Source organism: Papio anubis, chromosome 9 (assembly GCF_008728515.1).
Source record: "Papio anubis isolate 15944 chromosome 9, Panubis1.0, whole genome shotgun sequence".
Lineage (NCBI taxonomy): Eukaryota > Metazoa > Chordata > Mammalia > Primates > Cercopithecidae > Papio > Papio anubis.
In genome coordinates this window covers 114,789,664-114,816,986 of record NC_044984.1, presented here as the reverse complement: position 1 = coordinate 114,816,986, position 27,323 = coordinate 114,789,664, and the positions used below count along the sequence as shown (strand labels likewise).

Here is a 27,323-nt window from a genome sequence, read left to right as displayed (position 1 = left end):
CCGCGTCCCCTTTAAGAGAACTCCTTTTGCCTCCGCCGACCCCTTCGCTTCCGCTCCGCGTTCCCACAATGCAGTGCGGCTGAGCGCCTCGGAGCCCGCGGGGACGCTGCGGGGGGACCCGTGCTGAGGCGGCGGCGGCGGCGGCGGCGACGTGGGCTGCGGCGGGCCCGCGGCGTCGGGCCGTGCGGATGTCGGGCTGGGCGGACGAGCGCGGCGGCGAGGGCGACGGGCGCATCTACGTGGGGAACCTTCCGACCGACGTGCGCGAGAAGGACCTGGAGGACCTGTTCTACAAGTACGGCCGCATCCGCGAGATCGAGCTCAAGAACCGGCACGGCCTCGTGCCCTTTGCCTTCGTGCGCTTCGAAGACCCCCGGTGAGGCTCCCGCCCTCTCCCCTTCGGTGCCTGAGGCCTCCGCCTTCCCTGCTGTCCCCTCCCCCAGGGCTCCCCTCCCCCCGCCTCCGCGCAGACCCCTCACGGCGCCCCCTCACGGGTGGAGGATGAGGCAGCCTCCTCGCAGGCCCGGGCCGTCCTTCGCGCCGTCGTCACTTCCTTTATTTTTATTATTCCAATATTTTACTTGGAAATCCAAAAGCTGAGCCTTTGGAGGGCCCAAGCCCTCCTGCACCGGCCTCGGGGGGTCCAAATGAGCCCTGTCCGCCTCCCGCCTGGGGCGGCACCGTGGGGGAAAGCGGCCCCGGGGCAGCGCGGGGGTCGCCGTTCGCTCTTCCCGCCCGCCCCTCCCCCGGCCGGAGCTCGCCGTGACTGGAGAGTAAGCTGCAGGGTCGCGGATGCCGCTGGAGGTCGTGGAGGGGTCTCTGGTGGAACAGCTCGCCGTTCGCGCGCCCCGCCCCGCCAGGCCGGGGCCCGGACTTTGTCAGGGGACCAGGGATTTGGGAAAACTTCTAAAACAGCCGGAGTGGGGCTCTGATTTCACGTCCCTCCTTTAATGAGGGACGTTTGGCGAGATGCTGAAGGTTCCAGGGATTTGGAAACTCTAGATTCCTAACCCGGCTCTAAGGAGTGTTTGTGATTTTGCAAACAGCGTCGGCCCTCAGGCCGGAAAAAGCCGAGGAACTTTCAAAACTGTGGTTGGTGGTGGTTAGCAGCTGTGGCGCTGACCTGGTCACTCCACTCCGGCCAAATAAGAGCCCGCACCCTATTTTCCTAGCATCATTTGCTCCCAGGGAACACGAAATGTTCGTAGGGTGTCCAGCCTACCTGGGGTGGACTTACTGATAGGGCAAGGAGAGCACCGCGAGGCTTTGATGGCTGAAGGGTCAACTGACAGCTCATCCCTAGTATCTTCTCATTTGCCTCAAAACCGGAACTGGGCATTTTTACCCCTAAGCCGGAGAAGGCTATGCCTCACTTATTTGGTAACCGTGCCATTGTGGTTTTTCAACAGTTGCTATGGGTGGAGTGCCATCGTGTGTATTTAACTTTTTTTATTTCCTTATTTTTTTTAGATTGATAAAATAGGGGGTTTCACCATGTTTCCCAGGCTGGTCTCGAACTTCTGAGCTCAGGTGATCCACCCGTCTCAGCGGATCAAAGTGTTAGGATTACAGGCGTGAGCAACCCGCCCAGCCTGTATTTAGTGTTTTTAACACTTCATGAGGTGCAGGTACTGTTTCTTTTGTTTTTGTTTTTCTTTTTTTTTTTTTTTTGAGATGGGGTTTCACTCTTGTTCCCTGAGCTGGAATGCAGTGGTGCGATCTTGGCCCACCGCAACCTCCACCTCCTGGGTTCAAGCAAATTTCTCCTGCCTCAGCCTCCCGAGTAGCTGGGATTATAGGCAAGCGCCACCACGTCTGGCTAATTTTTTTGTATTTTTAGTAGAGACGGGGTTTCTCCATGTTGGTCAGGCTGGTTTCGAACTCCCGACATCAGGTGATCCGCCCGCCTTGGCCTCCCAGAGTGTTGGTATTACAGGCGTGAGCTACCTCACCCGTCCTGTGTGGTTAACCAGATTTTACAGTTCAGGATATCGAGGATTTAGAGTTACTGATAAAAGAGAAAGCTGGTGGCAATCCCAGCACTGGGAGGCCGAGGCGGGCGGATCACAAGGTCAAGAGATCGAGACCATCCTAGCCAACATGGTGAAACCCCGTTTCTACTAAAAATACAAAAATGAGCTGGGTGTGGTGGCGCGCACCTGTAGTCCCAGCTACTTGGGAGGCTGAGGCAGGAGAATCGCTTGAACCAGGGAGTCGGAGGTTGCAGTGAGCCAAGATGGCACCACTGCATTCCAACCTGGTGACAGAGCAAGACTCCATCTCAAAAAAAAGAAAAAGAGAGAGAAAGCTAGTAAGGGATCAAGGGATTTTTTTCTTTTTATTTTTTTGAGACAGAATTTTGCTGTTGTCTCCCAGGCTGGAGTGCGATGTTGCTGTCTCGGCTCACCGCAACCTCCATCTCCCAGGTTCAAGCGATTCTTCTGCCTCAGCTTCCCAGTAGCTGGGATTACAGGCGCCCTCCATCATGCCTGGCTGATTTTTGTATGTTCAGCAGAGATGGGGTTTCTCCATGTTGACCAGGTTTGTCTTAAACTCCTAACCTCAAGTGATCCACCTGCTTTGGGCTCTCAAAGTGCTGAGATTACAGGCCTGAGCCACCGTGCCAGGCCAGGATCAATGGACTTGAATTCCCTCTTCTGTTCTTTGAATGCAGACTTACTATATGATATGCTACGTTGTCATCTTCCCTTATTCCTTTCATAATAGAAAAACTATCTTTTGGTGTCACTAGATGTGAAGATTCAAGCAAAGCATTTCATGTAGTAATCTTATTTAACCATTACAATAACCCTGTGAGATAGGCATACTATTCACATTAGAGATGTAAAAACTTGATTAAACACTTAACCCAGAGATGACTACTAGTAATTTGCAGAATAATGATTTGAATGCAGGCTAATTTTATTTATTTATTTATTGTATTTATTGAGATGGAGTCTCGCTCTGTGGCGCAGGCTGGAGCGTAGTGGCACAGTCTCAGCTCACTGCAACCTTCGCTTCCTGGGTTCAAGCGATTCTGCTGCCTCAGCTTCCTGAGTAGCTGGGATTACAGCTGCGCACCTCCATGCCCAGCTAATTTTTATCTTTTTAGTAGAGACAAGGGGTTTCACCATGTTGCCCAGACTGGTCTCAAGCTCCTAACCTCAAGTGATCCACCTGCCTCAACCTCCCAAAGTGCTGGGATTACAGGCATGAGCCACCGCGCCCGACCTGAATGCAGGCCAATTTTTATTCAGTCTGTTCTGACATCCTAGCAGTTCTACCTCTCCCAGTCTGCATTTTATGTAGTCAAGGTTGCACTGGATGTGGTCCTTGTTGCTTTTAGTCCTGAAATCTTATAAGTGATTATATGCCTGTGACACTGAACAGTGCCTTCATTAGCACATTCAGTTCCTCTTGTCCACCCAAGCTCCAGGGTCATACTTTCTACCATCCAATACTGGAGAATCAACGTGGCATTCCTGACTCTCCTAGAGTCCTAGGAAAGACTTAAAAAGTAGTTTTATTGAATATTTATCTCTTTTGGCAAAATTGTATCAGAGTTTTTTTGACAAAATAGTTCTCCAAACCATGCTGAAAAGGTACACTTTAGAGTTCCAAGGCCAGGCGCAGTGGCTTATGCCTGTAATCCTAGCACTTTGGGAGACTGAGGGGAAGGATCGCCTGAGCCCGTGAGTTCAAGACCAGGCTGGCCAACATAGGGAGACCTCTCTCTACAAAAAAATCCAAAAATTAGCTGGGTGCAGTGGTACACGCCTGTGGCCCTAGCTATTCAGGAGGCTGAGGTGGGAGGATTGCTTGAGCCCAAGAGTTAGAAGCTGCAGTGAGTTATGCTCCAGCCACTGCACTCAGCCTTGGTGACTACTCTGTTTCAAAAAAAAAGACCCTGTTTCACAAAAAAAAAAAAAAAAAGTTCTACATTCATCACAAAACACTCATTTGCATTTGTCTTTTGTCCTTTGAGCCTTATTTTTTTTTTAAAGACAGGGTCTCACTGTATTACCCAGGCTGGCCTTGACCTGGGCTCAAACATCACACCCAGCTACTTTATTTACTCTCAAATACTCTCCTATCCAACTGGCTACTTTCTTTTTTTTCTTTTTCTTTTTTTTTGAGATAAGGTCTCTGTCACCCAGGCTGGAGTACAGTAGTGTGATCTCGGCTCTGCACTCCCATCTCAGCCTCTCAAGTAGCTGGGACTACAGGCGTACAACACCATGCCTGGCTAACTGGCTACTTTTTATTTCCATAGACTTTATGGCACTAGGCCTTGTAGAAAAATATTAAGGTGTTAGTGTGTGGTGTGCTTTTTGAAAAAATGCTCACCAAGGTTAGAAAAACACTGGTGGTTTATTGGCAAAATCAATCTGTCAGCAGTTGATTCTTTTTTTTTTCTCTGAATTAGCCCTCTTAGAAGTAATCTGTTTGCTCATTCATTATAATTTCATACCTCTAAAACTGTGTGTAACAGCTGTAAAGGTTAATTCCAGTATCATGAAACGTCTCCAGACTGAAGCAGAAGTGCATCAAGATCCTGATTTGTGTGTTTTTTTCTTCACTCTCAGTTTCCCTTTTATGCTTACTATTCATGCCCCTCACTGGAAAGTCACTTGGCCTCCTGAACAGCACTAACTCCAAACTTTACTTTTTTTTTGGCAGAGATGCAGAGGATGCTATTTATGGAAGAAATGGTTATGATTATGGCCAGTGTCGGCTTCGTGTGGAGTTCCCCAGGACTTATGGAGGTCGGGGTGGGTGGCCCCGTGGTGGGAGGAATGGGCCTCCTACAAGAAGATCTGATTTCCGAGTTCTTGTTTCAGGTATGTTCCTTTCAAATAGAATGAGATGATACATGTAAAATACTACTTAACACAGAGTCTATCTTCCAAGAAATGATAACTGTTATTCTTCAGTGCATGGGACACTGGGGCTTTCTTTTCAATAGCCTGTATGCAGTGCCAGTCTGAAGCCCTGCCCTGGATTGCCAATGAGGCAAGTATCCTGCAAATGAAATTGCGCTGGGAGTGCAGCCTTGGAAGAACATAAACATACTTCTTGTAAAGGAGTTTTCTAGTGGTGAGAAGGGAAGATAATGGGAAAACCCCTTGAGCTACAATTCTAAAGACTCTTCTTTTGGAATATACTTGGCATCAGACATGGTAGAAAGGCATTCCAGGAGCCAGATTTGAACAACTTACCCAGCCTCGGATCTTGAAGAAGATCAGATTTTGTGGTGGTTTTAGAATTAAATATTTTTTAAAACCCCGTAAGTTGGAGTCTTAGAGATTTTATTGGAAAGTATAGACTATTTCTGTCTAGTGTTTATAAGTGATGAAATGCTAAACTGGGAGGTTTATCTGTCTTCAAAATATTAACACACTGGAAAGACCTAGGGCCTTCTGCATATTGCATGGGAGTTTTAGGGCCCTGGTGGAATGAAGTATATCGAGGAGCGTGGCACCTTTTTAAGATGTGAATGTCACACAATCACAGCATACTCCTATGTGCTTAAATAGTGATACTTTCAGTATCTGCCTACCTTGTGTCCCTTTGTAATTTTTTAACCCCAGAACTCTATTCCCTCCTTCAGGATGTCATACATTATCTTTTTTTCTCTCCATGCTGCTCTGAAATCCTGCTTAGAAAACTATTAGGAAATGGCTGCAGTCCTGAGCTGTGAGCGGTAAACACAGCCTTTGAGAGCAGGAGCACATTTCCCTTTCATGACATCAGGTAGGGTTGTATGACTCCCGACTAGTTTTAGCATCTGAGTCTTACCTTCCCCCCCACTGTATTGAAGAATGTTGGTGATCTTTTAAGAGGTACTCTGTATAGTTTGTCATTCACACCTATAAGAAAACAAACTAGATTTTTTGTTGTTGTATTGTTACCTTCAGCTACTCTTTGGTTATTTCATTATCTGGTTTCAAAATTCCCATGTCCTGTGAAACCCTGTCAAGCAATAAATAATTGGTACTGTTAAATTTCATAATGGAAAAAGTTGGAACTCAAAGTATTAGGAGTTTAGCATTGATTTTAAAGGACAAAGAAAGAGGCTATGAACTCTCAGAGATACTATACCTGTAATGGGATGGACTTCTTGCTCTATTGAAAAGGTCTGGTCTCTGGAAGATGGGCTTAAAACCAGTTTCTCAAGGTGGTTTATTTACCACATGTACTTCAGTGCTGTTTTCTGATTTCATGTCCCTTATCAAGGTTTATGATTTGGGGACCCTCAGGATTTAAGTGATCATGGAGAAGGGACCGTAGGTATTGCTGGCTCTTAACAGGGCAGTTAACATAGCTGAAGGATGTGGGCTTTCTTATGTTCTCCATGCCTAGGACTTCCTCCATCAGGCAGCTGGCAGGACCTGAAGGATCACATGCGAGAAGCTGGGGATGTCTGTTATGCTGATGTGCAGAAGGATGGAGTGGGGATGGTCGAGTATCTCAGAAAAGAAGATATGGAATATGCCCTGCGTAAACTGGATGACACCAAATTCCGCTCTCATGAGGTGGGTCCTTGTCTTCTGTTGAGGAGCTTGTACTCAAATCACTCCACTTGAACCTGACCTAGCAGAGGTAGCAAGAGGCCATGCCATTTGGTAACCTCACAGTACCATAAGAGATCTATCTTAGGTGGACAAAGCCATGGAATTTGCTATGCCTAAGTCCTTCAGGGTCATAGCTGAGAGAAGTATGCATTCATAGTATGTTTGTTTTTTAATATGCTTTATTCTGCGTATTAGTATCACGTAACACAGTTTGGTCATGGTATTTGTAACCTGGAAAGAATACTAGTGCAGTTGGTCTTGATATCACCCCATTCACAACCAGCTTAAATGGCAGTATCCCTCTGTGAACTCAGCTGCCCCTTCTGTGGATCTAGGCTGAGCTCTATAGGCCAGCCTCTTCATCTCAGCCCTTCTAGGTCCTGCTGTCAGGGCTGAGCTGTCACTTCACTTTTTTCCCAGAGTAGTGTAAGATCCTCTCTGAAACCTGAGCTATTGTGACATTTTCTTTTTTAATTTTATAATTTTTATATTTCTCTAATTTTTGATTTTAGAGACAGAGTCTCATTATATTGCCCAGGCTGACCTTGAACTCCTGGGCCCACGCAGCCCTCCCACCTCAGCCTCTCCAGTAGTTGGGACTGCAGGCATGCACCACTGTGCCAGGCTAAACCGTGACATTTTCTTGTGGTTAATTATCTCACCCTTGAGACTCAGTAGTTCTTGATGTCCTTCCTTGTAGGAAAGCAGCTGCTGTTTTGGATCTCAGTTTGACTGAAGTGGTGACTATCCCTTTGGTACCACCGAGACCAGAAACCAGACCACCAATTGGACATTTTTTCTGGTTATTCTGTCCTGCCTTACTATGAGATTTACAGATGTTTGGAGACACAGGTCTCTGAGCTCATTTCTTTTTCTGAGGATTCATATAATTCCCTAGTTTTTGGCTTAGAGGTTGGTCCTTCCATAGTTTAATGATGCTTTTGTTCAGACTGTCCTCTAGGACTTGAATTTGGAGCAGAAACAGAACAGCATTTGATCCTCAGTTATACTGCAAAGCAGGGCCTCAGAAAGGGTAACTCCAATTATTGACTTTCACCTAAGGTGAAAAAGCATCCGGGTTCTTTCCCCTTGGCATCTTAGGATCTTCCGAGAATGCTGGCTGAAGGCAGAGGGCCTGGGGACAAGTCAGCCTGGACATGACTCCTTTGCTGCTTATTAATTCCTTACCTTAACTACTCTTGGAACCTTGATTCCTTCATGGGCAAAATGGTCACATAATAGCACCTTCACAAGCCCTGTCAGGAATCTAGAGCAAGAGGATAACATCTAAAGCATCTAGCTCAGGTCCTCACATCTGGAAGGTATTAAATACAGGTTAGCTCCTTCCATAGATGCCCATCCAAAGATGCATATATGAGGTGGCAGGGGATTAAACTATATGACCCCTGAGATCTTTCCAGTTCTTAGCTTTAAAGGGGGTCAATGGCAGTAATTCAGATATATTGTTTATAATAGTTAATTGAGTATCAACATGTCAAATTGGCATTTATTGTGTTACCTTGGGCAAATGATATAATTTAAGTCTTAATTTTCTTCATTCTTGAAGTGGGATAGTAAGAGTACCTACCTCATAATGTTATGAGGGTTTAATGAGATAACCTAATGCCAGGTACAGAGTACACAGTAAGTGCTCAATATTTAACTATTATTGTTAGATGTTGGTTTGCTTATTCTTCTGGCTCTGATTTTTTTCCCCATTACTCTTTTCGGTTTTGTTTGCATTTCAGGGTGAAACTTCCTACATCCGAGTTTATCCTGAGAGAAGCACCAGCTATGGCTACTCACGGTCTCGGTCTGGGTCAAGGGGCCGTGACTCTCCATACCAAAGCAGGGGTTCCCCACACTACTTCTCTCCTTTCAGGCCCTACTGAGACAGGTGATGGGAATTTTTTCTTTATTTTTTAGGTTAACTGAGCTGCTTTGTGCTCAGAATCTACATTCCAGATTGAGGATTTAGTGTCTTAGGAAATTTTTTTAATTTTTTTTTTTTTTAAAAGAAGAAAAAAAAAACTACATAATTTCTACCAGGGCCATATTAGCAGTGAAACATTTTAAACTGCAGAAATTGTGGTTTTGGTTCAGAAACAAGTTGTATATTTTTCACCCCTGATTATGGGAAAAAAATCAGTTCTGTCTTTGTGGGTTGCTCTACTATGGAGATCAACAGTTACTGTGACTGAGTCGGCCCATTCTGTTTAGAAATATATTTTAAACGTTTAGTAATTGACATGTGTGGTTGTCCTTGATTAAGTACACAGATTTCACAAAATAGGCATACTAATTTTAAAAATCACTGAGTTGTAATCATAACTTGTACCCAGTTAGTAAGGAGCAGGGGTAGATAACTTTATTTATATGGGGATAGATAGTTGCTGATACTGGTTTGAGAATGTAAACTCTTTAAGAGTGGGTTCTGGGTTCTCTTTTAATTCAAGGCCAAGCTTGTAAATTAGGCTGCCTTAAAGAAGAAAAAAGCATTGCAGATAAAGGAAGGGAATGGGAAAAATAAACACACGGTGGCTTATGCTTGTGATCCCAGCACTTTGGGAGGCCAAAGCATGCCGGAGGATCCCTTGAGGCCAGGAGTTCAAGACCAGATAGGCAACATAGCAAAACCCCATCTGTACTTAAACAATTAACTGGACATGGTGATGCACATACGTAGTCCCAGTTACTTAGGAGGCTGAGGCGGGAGGATCACTTGAGCCCAGAAGGCTGCAAGTTATCTGTGATCACACCACTGCACTCCAGCCTGGGTGACAGAGTGAGGCCCTGTCTCAGAAAACTAAAAAAATGACAAGCAATGTAAATACTATTGGCAAATTCTTAGCCAAAACCAACTTTGGCAGTTTGGTTAGAGGAAATACTCTCTGATTCTATCACTTTTATCCCTAAATAAGTTTCATTTATCCTTGGTATCCTGAGTTTTATCTTGGACTTATCTCAATTTAATAATCATTTTGGGGGTGGAGAGGGCTCCTTTCTCCCAGACCCAGGGCTAATTTTAGGATAAGTTCTCTTTTCAGAAAGAAACACTACGTATGACTAGTATCCCTTTGGCATATAATCACTTTGTGGGATGGCAGATAGTTCTAGATTAGGAGTTCCCAAGCTCTAGTCTACTTTGAACACTCTTCAGACCTTAGTAGGAAGTTAGCCCTTTTCTAGGAAGAGAGTGGGAGCCCAAGAACAAATTCAGGTATGTTCGGTAAAAATAGGGCTGCTCAAATCACTGCAGATAGGCAACTAAAAATGACAGCCAGGGTTGTCATATAGTGATCAAGATGCTCCATCTACCAGTTACGTAGATAGAAGACACTTTCATGCAGTTGGAACAGTCCTTTGCGGGGAGTTAAAGGCAGATAAATAATGTCTTCCATACTGAACAGGCTTGTTAAGTGAATTCCCTGGAAGCTGACTTTTGCTTTCCTTTCACCTCAGTTAGCATCAGGAACTCATTTTTGGGGCCCGATGTTTCCCAATTGTGTCTTCAGAAGAATCTGTTAAGAAATGCTTGAGCATCCATTTTTTCAGGTGACTGAAAAAAGCAGGAACATTAGTGTTCACAGTAAGAAAATACTGTCATTGTGCTTCCACATGGTCACAGAGTACCCGCTTTCCAGAATGAGCTACTCAGCTGTGTGGGAATGGCTCTTGTTCATCCAGCTTTGCCAAAGAGATATTACCTGTTTGAAAATAACAAAAGAGAATGTGATAGCTGAGCCTGCCGCCTAGCTGGCTCTACTAAGCTAACTGATCACTTAGTTTCTCATGGAAAATACGGAAGTAAATATAGCTACTACCCTGTTTTCCTAACTCGGAGTATCTGAAAGAATCAGTTCTAAGTGAAGCCACTCCTTTTTCAGTAAGGAGTAGACAGGTTGATTAGCCACTAATATGCAGATAGGAGTGGAAGGAAAGACTGACCATGACCATGAACTCAGGTGGTCCCAAGGAGTCTGAAGTAAGGTTCTGTGTGGGAGACAGCATGTCTGATCAATAGATATGTCTGCTGAAGCCACAACTATCAGGCTTTGAGATGGAGAGTCTCCTTTCTCTCCACAGTTAACAGGTGATTTAGTGGATTGGAGGCATGATAAAAGTAGCTCATGGCCAGGCACGGTGGCTCACACCTGTAATCCCAGCACTTTGAGAGGCCGAGGCGGGCAGCTCATGGGGTCAGGAGATCGAGACCATCCTGGCTAATACGGTGAAACCCCATCTCTACTAAAAATACGAAAAATTAGCTGGGTGTGGTGGTGGGCGCCTGTAGTCCCAGCTACTCGGGAGGCTGAGGCAGGAGAATGGCATGAACCTGGGAGGCGGAGCTTGCAGTGAGCCAAGATCGCACCACTGCACTCCAGCCTGGGCAACAGAGCAAGACTCCGTCTCAAAAAAAAAATGTTTAGCTCACACATTTTCTAGCTGCCTTTCCCATCCTTGCTTCAACCAGAGCCTGCCTTTAACTGGCACCTTGAGTTGACCAGGGCCAATGTCTTATGTGAAGTCTGCTCAGAATGATTCTCCCTCAGGGGATATGCTGAACTGGAAGTTGGCACTTAGCAGTCTACCTGACTGCTTTTGGCTAGTCCCACTCCCAAAGGCCCAGAGGGGTAGTACAACTCCAGTACTCATTTACCTGCAGAGGAGATAAAAACAGTCAACCTATCCAAGGTTCTGGATTTTACTGTCAGCCCACAGTAATTTTAAAGCTTCTATTTAAAATATTTACAGTAGGTAGATGATGCAAATCTCTACGCCAGCAGTTGTAAACTGATGGCTCACAGACTGCACCTGGCTTGCAGGTGTGTTTTATTTGGCTTGGACGGTGAATTTGGCTTGAATTGGTTGCCAGCGCTTAAAATTTAAGAAATATCAGTGGGATGCAGTTGCTCACCCCTGTAATCCCAGCACTTTGGGAGGCTGAGGCGGGTGGATCACGAGGTCAAGAGTTCAAGACTAGCCTGGCCAAGATGGCAAAATCCCATCTCTACTAAAAATACAAAAAAATTAGCCAGGCATGGTGGCAGGCACTTGTAATCCCAGCTACCAGGCAGGCTGAGGCAGAGAATTGCTTGAACCTGGGAGGCAAAGGTTGCAGTGAGCCAAGATTGCACTAAAGCCTGGGCAACCAAGCGAGACTTCGTCTCAAAAAAAAAAAAAAAAAGAAGAAGAAAAGAAAAGAAATATCACACAAAATGCCAGGTATCCAGGTTCTCTGGAGAAATGGGTTTACATTCCTGCCTGGCACCACTGATAGGGTAGCAGCCATGCTCCTGCTGCTTTGAGTGGGCACAGACTGAGTGCAGACCCTAATGGCATTTGAATCATGTCGTAGAGGGGCAAAGATATGACAGAAACATCTGGGCTAAGGCCGCACAAAAGATTCCTTTTGGGAGGCTGAGGTGGGTGGATCACCTGAGGTCGGGAGATAGAGATAATCCTGGCTAACATGGTGAACCCTGCCTCTACTACAAATACAAAAAATTAGCCAGGCGTGGTGGCGCATGCCTGTAATCCCAGCTACTCGGGAGCCTGAGGCAGGAGAATCGCTTGAACCCGGGAGGCGGAGGTTGTGGTGAGCCGAGATTGTACCATTGCACTCCAGCCTGGACAACAAGAGCGAAATTCCATCTCAAAAAAAAAAAGGATTCTTTTAGGAAAGGACCGGTTATTTTGTGGCACCCAGCCCAAAGCTAGACCTAACAAATATTTATTCATGGTATGAATACTAGAAAGTTGGAGCCGATTACAGGATCTGGCATGGTCTTAACTGGCTTTGAGAAACACAGAATGTCAGCTGCCCCTTTAGGCAGATCTTGAGCTCCAGATTTCCATCCACTCTAAACCTTTACCCCACTTCCCCCCAATCCTGTTTTGCTTATTCCTGTTACTACCTGCCCCCTAGAGGTATGACCCTGGACCCTACCGCCACCTTAATGTCACCATCTGTATGCACTTTATCCTTTTCAAAGTGCCTTCACATAGCATCTTTGGTCCTCACGCTTCCTGCTTCATTCCTAAGGTCACTGTGAGACTATCTGTTAAACCACTCTGGGCAACACCTACCTGGGGGGGCCACAAAATACTCCTCCACGACTCGATGGGAGTTTTGTAGTAATTCATCAGCACAATTGCCTTCTACCACATTGTCGGATCTCAGGTATAGACATCTACAAAACCCAGAAGCTCAAGGTTACCCTCTCAGAGAAGGGGGCTTTTAGGGGATGGTGGAAGGGGCAAGAAGGAGAGAACAAGGAAGCGGTATATTCTTGAGTTAATGGGCACTGTTCAAAGATAGAGAAGCTGGGATCAACAGTAGACCAAATAACAGCCTACAGTTTATAGATTGTCCCAACAACCCTGAGAAGTAAGTGCTAATCACTTCTCTGGATTGATTTAACAAATAGTTTTTGATGATTATATGGGCAACAGTCTTTTGGTGGGGACAGGTAAAAGCAATTATAAAATAATATTTTAAATCTGACAGAAGTTAGCACAGCCTGCCAAAGGATAGAAAGGGTACCTAGTCTAGCCTGGGTGAGTAGCACATCCTCAGAATAGCTGGATTGGGGGATGAAGGTATGAGAAATGGACTTCTTGGCAGGTGTAGCAGCATGAATCCCAAAGCAAGAGAACCCAGAGCTCAGAGATTCAGAGAAGGACAGGGAGTTCAGCAGGCTGGGGTGGAAGATGAAGCTAGAAACCTAAGCAGAGATGGGGAAGCAAACTTGCCTCAAGAGTGACTTAAGGATGTTGGCTCCTAAGTAACAGACCTGGGATCTGAGCCCAATCTGGTACCTGTAAGATGAATGCTTTTTCCACCACAGCCCCTTTGGTGGATGGGTGCAGCTGCCCTTGAGCAAGATGTGTCACAAACAGCTCAAGAATCTCCCAGCGTTCTATGGGACCTAGTGAGTTTACTAAAGCCTTCAGATGGCAAACTGGTAAAAAACACACAGGAGCTTGAACATATGCATCAGGCTTCACTATTGTTTCAAGGTGTAAAAGTGTGTAAACCTGCTTCCAGATACTTGGACTAAAAAAACAAGCAGTTTGTTATATCACTGATACAGTATTCAGTAGTAGCTATGCTCCTGCTTTGAGTGGGCACAGACTGAGGGCAGACCCTAATGGCATTTGAGTCATGTCGTAGAGGGACAAAGATGTGACAGGAACATCTGGGCTAAGGCTACACCTAAAAACTAAGTTGTCGGCCGGGCACGGTGTCTCACGCCTGTAATCCCAGCACTTTGGGAGGCCGAGGCGGGCGGATCACGAGGTCAGGAGATCGAGACCATCCTGGCTAACATGGTGAAGCCCCGTCTCTACTAAAAAATACAAAAAAATAAGCCAGGCCTGGTGTCGGGCGCCTGTAGTCCTAGCTACTTGGGAGGCTGAGGCAGGAGAATGGCGTGAACCCGGGAGGCAAAGCTTGCAGTGAGTCAAGATTGCGCCACTGCACCACTCCAGCCTGGGCGACAGAGCAAGACTCCGCCTCAAAAAAAAAAAAAAAAAAAAAAAAAACTAAGTTGTCACAATAAGATTATTTTAGGAAAGGACTAGTTCTTTTTGTGTGTGGCACCCAGCCCAAAGCTAGACACAACAAATATTTATTCATGGTATGAATACTAGAAAGTTGAAGTCTGTTATATGACCTGGCATGAGGGACAAAGATGTGACAGGAACATCTGGGCTAAGGCTGCACATAAGAACTAAGTTGTCGGCCGGACGCAGTGTCTCAGGCCTGTAATCCCAGCACTTTGGGAGGCTGAGGCGGGCGGTTCAAGGCCACTGTGTAGCCTTGAACAAGTATGATCTTTTCAGACATTAAATTTCTTGGGCGGCAGGCGGGAGAAAAAAAGAGGCCGGGTGCGGTGGCTCCCACATGTAATCCCAGCACTGTGGGAGGCTGAGGCGGGTGGATCACCTGAGTTCAGGAGTTCAAGACCAGTCTGGGCAACATGGGGAAACCTCGTCCCTACTAAAAATACAAAAATTAGCCAGGCGTGCTGGCACGCACGTGTAATCCCAGCTACTTGGGAGGCTGAGGCAGAAGAATTGCCTGAACCCAGGAGGCAGAGGTTGCAGTGAGCCGAGATGGTGCCACTGCACTACAGCCTGGGTGACAGAGCAAGAAGGAAAAAAAAAACTCCAGGCACAGTGGCTCAAGCCTGTAATCCCAGCACTTTGGGAGGCCAAAGCGGGTGGATCACCTGAGGTTAGGAGTTTGAGACCATCCAATACGGTGAAACCCTGTCTCTACTAAAAATACAAAAGTTAATCGGGCATGGTGGTGCATACCTGTAATCCCAGCTACCCAAGAGACTGAGGCACAAAAATCATTTGAATGTGGGAAGCAGAGTTTGTAGTGAGCAGAGATTGCACCATTGCACTCCAACCTGGGTGACAGAGTGAGACAGTGTCTCTCACACACACACGAGAGTTGCACTAGATTTTTTTTTTTTTTTTTTGGTAATAACACAAGGACTCTGTATTCATTTAAGAAAACTTGGGAGAACAAAAGTAAAATCAAAATCATAATTATACCATTCAGAGGCAACCCTTGGACTTTCTGGAATTTATAGTTTCTGTTGGACAGTATTAAAAAATGGCTAAGAGGCCGGGCGCAGTGGCTCATGCCTGTAATCCCAGCACTTTGGGAGGCCGAGACGGGCAGATCACGAGGTCAGGAGATCGAGACCATCCTGGCTAACAGGGTGAAGCCCCATCTCTACTAAAAACACACACACAAATATTAGCCAGGCGTGGTGGCGGGTACCTGTAGCGAGAGGCTGAGGCGGGAGAACAGTGTGAACCCTGGAGGTGGAGCTTGCAGTGAGTGGAGATCACGCCACTGCACTCCAGCCTGGGTGACAGAGCGAGACTCCGTCTTTGAAAAAAAAAAAAAAAAAAAAAGGCTAAGAGCTTAGTCTCTCGAGTCACAGCTGAATTCAGATTCCAATGCTACACATTACTTATCCTCTCTCTCAGTTTCCTTGTTTGTTGAATGCTTCATAGGATTTCTGGGAAGATTAAATGAAATGTTAAACAAGATCTGATAATGCTGAGCCTGCATTCACGGTAGTAAGAGAGGGGTCTGAGTAGCACCTGCTCCTTTGAGAAAGCCTTAGTGCACCCCGTACATCTCAGTCCCTACCACTCAGTGCACTTGATCAGGCATAACCTGCCTAACATTTGAAGGTTTGGGGAAGACTCTTGACTACCACCAACAGGCGGTTAAATGCTACTGCTTCCCCAAGAGTAGATCTAATAGCAACTAATTTATTTACTCATCAAGTAATCAATTTGGTAATTAAGTTTCCTGCATAAGTGAAATTTCCAGGAAAACAAAAGTCACCCCTTTACATACCACACATTTCTATTTAGTTATTGGTTATGATGGAATTGTTCCTAAAATAGACACATTTTCTGGGGTTGGTTGGGTTTTTTTTTTACCTTTTTTTTTGTTTTTGAGACAGGGTCTTGCTGTGTTGCCTAGGCTGGTCTCACTGTGCCTGGAGTTTTTTTTTTCCTTCTTGCTCTGTCACCCAGGCTGTAGTGCAGTGGCACCATCTCGGCTCACTGCAACCTCTGCCTCCTGGGTTCAGGCAATTCTTCTGCCTCAGCCTCCCAAGTAGCTGGGATTACAGGTATATACTACGATGCCTAGCTTTATTTTCTTTTTTTTTTTTTTTTGAGACAGAGTCTCGCTGTGTCTCCCAGCTTGCTCACTGCAAGCTCCGCCTCCCGGGTTCACGCCATTCTCCCGCCTCAGCCTCCCAAGTAGCTGAGACTACAGGCGCCCGCCACCACGCCCGGCTAGTTTTTTTTTGTATTTTTAGTAGAGACGGGGTTTCACCATGTTAGCCAGGATAGTCTCGATCTCCTGACCTCGTGATCCACCCGCCTCGGCCTCCCAAAGTGCTGGGATTACAGGCTTGAGCCACCGCGCCCGGCCTTTATTTTCTTAATTATAGGCTCCTGAACCCACAGTCTCTGTGACAGTGGTACAGCAAGCATACCTCTCACTTGGCGAGTTGCTGCACTTTCTTGAACCTCAGAATTGTATAAAACACTAAACAGGACCAGATGAGCTTTTCAGATCAATTACTGATTGACTAAACTTCTACCTCACCTCCTGTCTTTCCCAATCAGGTTCTGTAAGATAAGTTAGCCCACATACCCCAAGACACCCATTCTGATGATAAATTAACTTCTATGTGTTTGAGCTAACATTTGTCATACACTGTCCTTGGGAGAACTGAAAAAAAAGTCACTTGAATCTTTCTGTGTTCTGGTTTGGCTGAGGAACCCTAGTTGAGAAAGACTTCAGTTGTAAACTAGAAGTCCCTGCTGGTTAAAACTCAGGAACAGTAACTTAAGTAACTGTGGGAAATGCTGCTACAATGGCATTGGAAAGTGCTGTGTCAACAGGGAGGACAAAATGGCTCCATTTGTGATTCCGTCAGCCCTTGGACTCACTGATGGGACAGTTCTCCCACTGCTTTTCTTTCTTTGAGCTTCTTTCCTGCTATCTGGCTGGAAGGAATAGCTTCTTGTGGACCCCTCTACTTCCATCTAAAAGCCTTTTCCCTTCCTCCTACTTTATTTCTAGTTTGATGCAGACTGGAATGGGGGCTAATTAATTTGGTTAAAAGTTCTGAGCCAGGCAAGGTGGCTCACATCTATATTCCCAACACTTTGGGAGGCTGAGGGGGATGGATTGCTTGAGCCCAGGAGTTCGAGACCAGCCTGGGAAACATGGCGAAACCCCATGTCCCCTAAAAAATGCAAAAGTTAGCTATGGGTGGTGGCATGTGCCTATAGTCTCAGCTACTTGGGAGGCTGAGGTGGGAGGATCACCTGAGTTCAGGAGGTGGAGGCTGCAGTGAGCCAAGATTGTGCTACTGCACTGCAGCCTGGGCAACAGAATGAGAAAAAAAAAAAGTTCTGGGTTCAGGCCAGGCATGATGGTTCATGCCTATAATCCCAACACTTTGGGAGGCTGAGGCAGGAGGATCACTTGAGCCCAGGAGTTTGAGACCAGCTTCGGCAACACAGCAAGATCCTGTCTCCACCAAAAAAAAAAAAAGAAAAAAGAAAAAAATTAGCTGGGCATAATGGTGCACACCTGTAGTCCCAGCTACTTGAGAGGCTGAGACAGGAGGATGGCTTGAGCCCAAGAGTTTGCAGTTTTTGGTTCATAAGACTCTGAGGGATATTTAAGTATTTGGCTGCACTCCGAGTTGCTGTCAACTCATTCTCTGGATTTCAGATGAAAGAAAATAAAGTTCCTAGGAATTGACTTTAGCTGGCATATCTTAGAGCAGTATTTGGCAGCAGAAGCTCTGAGTTCCAAATCCTCTGCTTATTACCTGTGAAACTTTGGGAACATTATATAAACTTTCTGAACCTCAGTTTTTTCCATCTATAAAACAGATAACTTGTATTGACCTTCGAGGACTGCATGTGAAAACTGAAATAATTTAGGCCAGGCATGGTGGCTCGTGCCTGTAATCCCAGCACTTTGGGAGGCCAAGGCGGGAGGATCACCTGAGGTCAGGAGTTCGAGACCAGCCTGACCAATATGATGAAACCCCATCTCTACTAAAAATACAAAAATTAGCTGGGCATTGTGGGCACCTGTAGTCCCAGCTACTTGGGAGGCTGAGACAGGAGAATTGCTTCAACCTGGAAGGCAGAGGTTGCAGTGAGCTGAGATCGTGCCACTGCACTCCAGCCTGGGCAACAGAGTGAGACTCCAGCTAAAAAAAAATAAAATAAAATAAAAATTTATGTAATTTCTTAGCCCCTGGCACGTAAGCACACTAATGTTTTTAGCTCAAACCAAATGACATGTTATTAATGTGCAAAGAGATTTCTATTAGCCAGTCAAGGCGTTTTGTTTTGTTTTGTTTTTTGTTTTTGTTTTTGAGACAGAGTCTTGCTCTGTCGCCCAGAGCAGTGGTGTGATCTCGGCTCACTGCAACCTCTGCTGCCCAGGTTCAAGCAATTCTCCTGTTTCAGCCTCCCGAATAGCTGGGACTACAGGAGTGCGCCACCACGCCCGGCTAATTTTTGTATTTTTAGTAGAGAAGGGGTTTCACCATATTGGTCAGGCTGGTCTCGAATTCCTGACCTCAGGTGATCCACCTGTCGCAGCCTCCCAAAGTGCCGGGATTATAGGCGTGAACCACCGTGCCCGGCCTTGTTTTGTATTTTTTAAGATGGAATCTCACTCTGTTGCCCAGGCTGGAGTGCAGTAGCTCCATCTCGGCCCACTGCAACCTCTGCCACCCTGGTTCAAGCAATTCTCCTGCCTCAGTCTCCCGAGTAGCTAGGATTACAGGCGCCTGCCACCTTGCCTGGCTAATTTTTATATTTTTAGTACGGATGGGGTTTCACCGTCTTGGCCAGGCTGGTCTTCAACTCCTGACCCCGTGATCCACCCATCTCAGCCTCCTAAAGTGCTGGGATTACAGGTGTGAGCCACTGCCCCCAGTCTACTATTTTTTTTTTTTTGAGATGGAGTCTGGCTCTGTCGCCCAGGCTGTAGTGCAGTGGCATGATCTCAGCTCACTGCAACCTCCGCCTCTTGGGTTCAAGCAATTCTCCTGCCTCAGCCTTCAGAGTTGCTGGGATTACAGGCATGCACCACCATGCCCGGCAAATTTTTGTATTTTTTAAGTAGAGACAGAGTTTCACCGTGTTGGCCAGGCAGTCTTAAAACTCCTGACCTAAAGTGATCTGCCTGCCTCGGCCTCCCAAAATGCTGGGATTACAGAAGACAGCCATCATGCTGGGCCAAGTCAGGGCTTTTATAGCTAAGATGCCTACTACCTAAAACCATTTAAGCAACTTGGGCTCCTGCAAAGAAGGATGGTGAGAAGAATGGTCGTTATGCCATCAACTAAGACCCAGGAGTACACCGTTAATATTCACAAGTGTATCCATGGAGTGGGCTTCAAGAAGTGTGCCCCTCAGGCTCTTAAAGAGACCGGAAATTTGCCACGAAGGAGATGGAAAACTCCAGATACGTGCACTGATACCAGGCTCAACAAAGCTGTCTGGGCCAAAGTAGTAAGGAATGTCCATACTGTGTCCATGTACAGTGGGTGGTCCAGAAAACATAATGAGGTCAGAAATTCACCAAACAAGCTCTATACTTTGGTTATGTACTTGTTACCACTTTCACAAATCTACAGTTATGTGGATGTGAAGTAACTGCTGATCATCAAATACATCAAATAAGTTATAAAAACTATAAAAAAAAAAAAAAAAGGTTTAATACCTGTCTTCACTTTACATTCTCTGTGTTCAAAGCATTAAAGTCCTACAAATGTCATGTTAAAATGATTAATGGGAATCATTAACCCAAACTGGTTTCCAATTTTATGAAAAACAGTACAGATCACTGAATACCAGGTTGAGATGCTAGCTACTGGATCCAAATTCCCCATCATCTTTTTTCATGACCTTTTCCCTTATTAATAATGTTTATATTTCTTTATATTTACCCTCTAGATAACTTGGGGAATTCTGATGAGTCTGTGCTTCTAGTCCCTCCTTTCCCAGAGATATTAATAAAGAACACTGGGGCGGGGCACGGTAGCTCACGCCTGTAATCCCAGCACTTTGGGAGGCCAAGGTGGGCAGATCACCTCAGGTCAGGAGTTTGAGACCAGCCTGACCAACATGGAGAAACCCTGTGTCTACTAAAAATACAAAATTAGCCAGGCGTGGTGGCGTGCGCCTGTAATCCCAGCTGCTTGGGAGGCTGAGGCAGGAGAATCACTTGAACCTGGGAGGCGGAGGTTGCGGTGAGCTGACATCACACCATTGCACTCAGCCTGGGCAACAAGAGCGAAACTCTGTCTCAAAAAAAAAAAAATTCATTAAACATTTACTGAGGCCAGGCAGGGTGGCTCACGCCTGTATTCCCAGCACTTTGGGAGGCCAAGGTGGGCAGATCACCTGAGGTCAGGAGTTCAAGACTAGCCTCGCCAACATGGTGAAACTCCTCTCTACTAAAAATACAAAAATTAACCAGGCGTGGTGGCACATGCTTGTAATCCCGGATGCACAGGAGGCTGAGGCAAGAGAATCTCAAACCCAGGAGGCAGAAGTTGCAGTGAGCCGAGATCGCGCCACTGCACTCCAGCCTGGGCAACAGTGAGACTCCATCTCAAAAAAAAAAAAAACAAAAATATTTACCGAATATTCAGTGCCAACCACTGAGAATATGATGAGGAAAAACAGACATGCTGTGGAAGGTAGGTGAGCAGCAGAGGGGCAGAGACTCAACACATCCCTTAAATAGATGTATAAATACATTATAAATCAGTCCTTTTGGATATCATGAGAGCCACAGGTAGAGAATCTTAAGTATAAAAGAATGAAGACTTGTGGCTCACGCCTATTAATCCCAGCACTTTGGGAGGCCAAGGCGGGCAGATTGTGAGGTCATGAGTTCGAGACCAGCCTGGCCAATGTGGTGAAACCCCATCTCTACTAAAAATACAAAAATTAGCTGGGCATGGTGGCAGGCGCCTGTAGTCCCAGCTACTCGGGAGTTTGAGGCAAGAGAATTGCTTGAAACCGGAAGGCGGAGGTTGCAGTGAGCTGAGATTGTACCACTGTACTCCAGCCTGGGTGGAAGAGTGAAACTGTCTCAAAAAAAAAAAAAAGGAATGGACTTTTTTGGCCAGCACAGTGGCTCACGCCTGTAATCCCAGCATTTTAGGAGGCTAAGATGGGCAGATCACTTGAGGCCAGGGGTTCGAGAACAGCCTGATCAACATGGTGAAACCCCACCTCTACTAAAAATACAAAAATTAGCTGAGTGTGGTGGCGGATGCCTATAATCCCAGCTACTCCGGAGGCTGAGGCACAGAAATCACTTGAACCTGGAGGGTGAAGGTTGCAGTAAGCCGAGATCGTGCCACTGTACTCCAGCATGGGCAATGGGGCAGAGGGCAGGACTCCATCTCAAAAAAAAAAAGAAAAAAAAAGTTAGACTTGGCCGGGCGCGGTGGCTCAAGCCTGTAATCCCAGCACTTTGGGAGGCCGAGACGGGCGGATCACGAGGTCAGGAGATCGAGACCATCCTGGCTGACACGGTGAAACCCCGTCTCTACTAAAAAATACAAAAAAACTAGCTGGGCGAGGTGGCGGGCGCCTGTAGTCCCAGCTACTCGGGAGGCTGAGGCAGGAGAATGGCATGAACCCCGGAGGCGAGCTTGCAGTGAGCCAGATCACGCCACTGCACTCCAGCCTGGGCGGCAGGAGCCGAGACTCCCCTGTCTCAAAAAAAAAAAAAAAAAAAAAAAAAAAAAGTTAGACTTTCTTGAGGAAGTGGGAGGCTGAGGCAGGAGAATTGCTTGAGACCAGGAGTTTGGCACCAGACAGGGCAACATAGCAAGACCCTGTTTCTACAAAAATTTAAGAATTAGCCAGGTGTGGTGGTGCACACCTACAGTCCCAGCTATTTGGGAGGCTGAGGTGAGACTTTGAGGCTCCAGGGTAAGCCGGTGGACCCCAGCCTGGGCAATATAGTGAGACCCCGTCCCAAAGGAAAAAGAAAATTGCAAAGTAGAGAAGAGATTTGAAAGAATCAAACACTGGGCCAGGCGCTGTGGCTCATGCCTGTAATCCCAGTACTTTAGGAGGCTGAGGTGGGTGGATCACCTTTGCTCAGGAGTCAAGCCTGGAGAACATGGCAAAATCCTGTCTCTATCAAAAATATAAAAAATTAGTGGCCGGGCACGGTGGCTCAACCCTGTAATCCCAGCACTTTGGGAGGCCGAGATGGGCGAATCACAAGGTCAGGAGATCGAGACCATCCTGGCTAACCCGGTGAAACCCCGTCTCTACTAAAAAGTACAAAAAAAAACCTAGCCGGGCGAGGTGGCGGGTGCCTGTAGTCCCAGCTACTGGGGAGGCTGAGGCAGGAGAATGGCGTGAACCCGGGAGGCGGAGCTTGCAGTGAGCTGAGATCTGGCCACTGCACTCCAGCCTGGGCGACAGAACGAGACTCCGTCTCAAAAAAAAAAAAAAAAAAAAAAAAAGCCAGGCCTGGTGGCACGAGCCTGTGATCCTATACTTGGAGGCTGAGGTAGGATCTCTTGAGCCTGGGAGGTGGAGGTTGCAATGAGCTGAGATCATGCCACTGCACTCTAACCTGGGTGATAAGAGTGAGACTCCATCTCAAAAAATAAAAATTCGAGGCAGGAATGCAACAGGAACCAAATCTCATAAAGTGCTCACATTTTAATAAAAGAGATATAACAAATGAACAAAAGTCCATTAAAATGTTAGAGGAAAAAACCCAATAGTATGTGTTACTAACCAGAAGGGGAGAAGGGATTTGCAGTGGTTAGGAGAGCCCTTTCCCAGAAGATAAGCTGAGACCTGTGCCAAGAGGGAGGCAGCCATGCAAATACTGAGAGGCAGGAAAAAACGAAGGGCCAGTGCAAAGATCTAGAGAGGGAAAGAACTTGTCTTGCTGGAGACGCAGTCAAGGTAGCCAAGGAGGGTACTGAGAAGAGTATGTCTGAGTGAGCAGGCAGGGACTCTATGGAGTAGGGGCTCAAAGGCGATGATTAGGCCAGGCGCGGTAGCTCACGCCTATAATCCCAGCACTTTGGGAGGCCGAGGCGGGTGGATCACGAAGTCAGGAGTTCAAGACCAGCCTGGCCAAGACGGTGACACCCCGTCCCCGTCTCTATTAAAAATACAAAAAAAATTAGCCGGGCCGGGCGCGGTGGCTCAAGCCTGTAATCCCAGCACTTTGGGAGGCCGAGACGGGTGGATCACAAGGTGGTGAGATCGAGACCATCCTGGTTAACACGGTGAAACCCCGTCTCTACTATAAAATACAAAAAACTAGCCGGGCGAGGTGGTGGGCGCCTGTAGTCCCAGCTACTCGGGAGGCTGAGGCAGGGGAATGGCATGAACCCGGGAGGCGGAGCTTGTAGTGAGCTGAGATCCGGCCACTGCACTCCAGCCTGGGCGACAGAGCGAGACTCCGTCTCAAAAAAAAAAAAAAAAAAAAAATAGCCGGGCGTGGTGTCAGGCGCCTGTAATCCCAGCTACTCGGGAGGCTGAGGAAGATAATTGTTTGAACACGGGAGGCGGAGCTTGCAGTGAGCCGAGATCGCGCCACTGCACTCCAGTCTGGACTCCGTCTCAAGAAAAAAAACACAAAGGCGATGATGAGCAGTTTGGGTTTTGTTTCTACTTACACTAGGACGACACGAGCGAGAGCATCCGTAATGAACAAGGGGAAGAGTGAAGCCACTGACTCGCGAGGTGACCGTAGGCAAGTTCCTGAATCTCGCTAACGCTCTTTAACCCCCTGGAAAATTGTTCGCTAATCGTCACATTAAACGGCTGCGAACGGGCCACGCTCAAGGCTTCGGGGCTGCAGCCTCGAGTTTACCTGTCCTCCAGGACCGACTCCATGGGCTCCACCCCGTCAGTGTCCACCGCACGTAGCCGGTCGGCGAAGGCGATAGCTTTCTCCAGTCGCGCCACTGCCTCGCAGCTGCCGAAGTCCACAAGCGCTAGACGCTCCAGGTGCTCGATCACCTGGGCCGTGATCCGGCCACTGCCCTGGAGGAGGAATGAGGCAGGGAGTGTGGGTCACCGGCGCCCCGGTGTGCCTCCCGGCTTGCTCCGCCACCCGCCTAGATGGCCCTGGCCTTTACCTGAGGATCCGCCTTGGACGTGAAGCCCTGGCGCCCGCCCAGAGGGGCCCGAAGGCCCAGCCACACCAACCGCGACCACATTTCTTCCTTCCTTGGCCCCCGTAGTGCGCCCGCGCGTAACGCCGAGCGACGCGCCTAAGAGTGATGACATCAGAGTGCGCTGCCGCCGCCGCCGACACCACTGTCGCCATGAACAGTGTCGGGGAGGCATGCACGGACATGAAGCGCGAATACGACCAGTGCTTCAATCGCTGGTTCGCCGAGAAGTTTCTCAAGGGGGACAGCTCCGGGGACCCGTGCACCGACCTCTTCAAGCGCTACCAGCAGTGTGTTCAGGTGAGCCCTTCCGCCTCTGTTTCCAGGCCCCGCATTCTCCGCGCTGAGTCCCACTACACTCGTCGTGTTTTATGGGGGTTGGGACTGGACTGGAAGGGTGGAGAAAAGCCGCAGTGAGGTCAGTGGCAGGAGCTCGCTCCCCTATCACCACCACCGAGGCCGTTTGGGTGTCTCCCCGAATGACAAATATTGGTGCAGTGCTTTTGTTTTTAAGACACACAGTCACGTCTTTTGGTTCATTTGGTGTTCATCCTCGCAAGGTGGGTATAGTTACTCATATTTTATACATAAAAAACTAACACCCAGAAATAGGAAGTGATTGATCCGAGTTCACTAGCACCAGGTTGCCTTGATTCTTTCGCAGGTGGTGCACTTTTCCACTATTACAGCTGAGGTCTGGGCGGGGTTATACTTCAGACTGGAGGATCACATTATTTTGATGTTATAAACCCTTCGTTAGCCTGTTTATCTCTCTTGACCAGTCCCCGCAACTGCAACTAGGAAATGTTTATTCTGGCCCAATGGATGTGGAACTGCTTTGAATTGTTAGAACAGCACTGGGCAAAGCACTTCCAATAAGTTAACCCAACACATCCTCACAGCAGTTCCCCGAGGTAGTTGCTGTCTTCATCCCATTTAGTTGGTCACATAGCCAGTAAGTCTTTCACCAACACAAAGTGATGATTGTTTTTCAAATTTCACTTAATTTTAATGGTTCCCTCACAACTCCTTTTCCAGTCTCCCTCAGGTCTTACACTTGATTTATTCATTATGGTACTTTTGGTTTTTATCTATTTTTGAGGCAGAGTCTCACTGTCTCCCAGGCTGGAGTGCAATGGCACAATCTCAGCTCACTGGCAACCTCCACCTCCCAGGTTCAAGCTATTCTCATGCCTCAGCCACCGGAGTAGCTGGAATTACAGGCATGCACCCCCATGCCCAGCTAATTTTTGTATTTTTAGTATAAACAGGGTTTCGCCATGTTGGCCAGGTTGGTCTCTAACTTCTGGCCTCAAGTGATCCACCTGCCTTGGTCTCCCAAAATGCTGTGATTATACACCTGAGCCACCACACCCTACTGGTACTTGTTTTTTAAAAAGTATGTGGTTTGAATCATGGTTATAAGTCTTTATAATCAGCTTGATTTTACTTTTGTGCTGTCATATTTTATTTACAAAGCTTGCAACTCGAGCTTCATATAGATCCTTATAATGTGTTTTCTCCTCCTACCAGAAAGCAATAAAGGAGAAAGAGATTCCTATTGAAGGATTGGAATTCATGGGCCATGGCAAAGAAAAGTCTGAAAATTCTTCTTGACCTTGACAGTCACCTTGAAGGATTTCTCAATCCAGAAATTGAGGACTCTGGATTTTTGTCAACTAAATCTGTGAACCTAGCCATCAGATTTGATGAGGAACTTAGGAGAGAGGAGTTTTATTTCCCCCTTCGATGTTTTCCTCTCAGTTGTAAAAGATGAACTCTTTGAGATGATTTCTTACCTGCTGTGGCATCTGGCAGGAACTCAGTGTGCTAAAATTGAACAATTTTTTGAGATTATGGTTGCAATACTTGGTGTGGAATCAGCTTTACATAAATATACCTTGTATGCAAACGATGATAAACTAGTCAGGATGAGCAGAGCTGCCTGACCTCTTGATTTCTGCTGCGAAAGACATATACACTGTACTGGGGTCATCGGTCATGAAAGCAATTGGTTAAGACCTCTTTTTTTCTCTCAGGGAACTAATGCTCTGAAAAAGGATCTGGGCACAACAGTTTCAGTGAGTGCTTTTGAGCACACTTTTATTTTTATATAGTAACTAATGGTTAAGATTGCTGGTGGCCTGGATTAGCAAAGAGGAAGACAGCTTTTAACACAGTTCCCTGCATTCACCAGAGGTGTCAGATTAAGATGTGAAAGCTGCAAGAATGTTGGAATGACCACCATTTCAGAGCTCTCAGTGTGTAGTTCAGGAATTAAGATATTTGGAATAGCTATGGAGGAAGAACCTAAATTGCAAAGATCTGCTATTGCCAGCTTTCAACCCAAGTCAGTGAATTGTCAACCTGCATATCCTTAAAATGCTGCATCTGGTTAAGTGGTGGGCGGGGGGGGGGGGAAGCTAAAGGTGCTGGCTTTATTTGCCTTGTTTACTCATCCTGCCCTGTAATGTCTGTAATCCTGAAGATGGAATAAATTGTAACATTTAGTTTCTATCATTATTTGCCTCTGGAACTCAGTGCATTTTATGGAACTATTACCCTGTTACCCTACAAACCTCATGTATACACCAGTTTTGTAACTTAAAGGTGAAGAAAAAGTGACTTGTCTAAGCTAGGTGGTACAGTATGGCAATCAGAAACCTCACTGATTTTTTTTTTTTTTTGAGACAGCCTGGCTCTGTCGCCCAGGCTGGAGTGCAGTGGTGCAATCTCGGCTTACTGCAACCTCCACCTCCTGGGTTCCAATGATTTTCCTGCCTCAGCCTCCCGAGTAGCTGGGATTACAGGCATGCACCACAATGCCCAGCTAATTTTTGTATTTTTAGTAGAGATGGGGTTTCACCATATTGGCCAGGCTGGTCTTGAACTCTTAACCTCAGGTGATCTGCCAGTCTTGACATCCCAAAGTGCTGGGATTACAGGTGTGTGTGAGCCACTGCACCCAGTCAAAACCTCA

The 27,323-nt window shown here is 46.8% G+C and overlaps 3 protein-coding genes across 3 annotated transcripts; 2 read left to right on the top strand and 1 right to left on the bottom strand.

The window, feature by feature from the left end:
* Nucleotides 1-8,823, top strand: SRSF9 (serine and arginine rich splicing factor 9). Its single transcript, XM_003907251.4, has 4 exons — nt 1-376; nt 4,681-4,841; nt 6,364-6,536; nt 8,324-8,823. Exons 1-4 carry the CDS (start codon nt 189-191, stop codon nt 8,465-8,467), a joined length of 666 nt encoding a protein of 221 aa, XP_003907300.1. The 5' UTR covers nt 1-188; the 3' UTR covers nt 8,468-8,823.
* Nucleotides 6,737-24,507, bottom strand: GATC (glutamyl-tRNA amidotransferase subunit C). Its single transcript, XM_003907252.5, has 4 exons — nt 24,308-24,507; nt 24,040-24,212; nt 12,666-12,769; nt 6,737-10,282 (listed from the first exon to the last, which is right to left on the bottom strand). The coding sequence occupies exons 1-4, from the start codon at nt 24,386-24,388 to the stop codon at nt 10,230-10,232; spliced, it is 411 nt and encodes a 136-aa protein (XP_003907301.1). The 5' UTR covers nt 24,389-24,507; the 3' UTR covers nt 6,737-10,229.
* On the top strand, nt 24,463-26,866 carry TRIAP1 (TP53 regulated inhibitor of apoptosis 1). Its single transcript, XM_003907254.5, has 2 exons — nt 24,463-24,643; nt 25,877-26,866. Exons 1-2 carry the CDS (start codon nt 24,497-24,499, stop codon nt 25,958-25,960), a joined length of 231 nt encoding a protein of 76 aa, XP_003907303.5. The 5' UTR covers nt 24,463-24,496; the 3' UTR covers nt 25,961-26,866.
* Nucleotides 26,867-27,323: the final 457 nt, after the last annotated feature.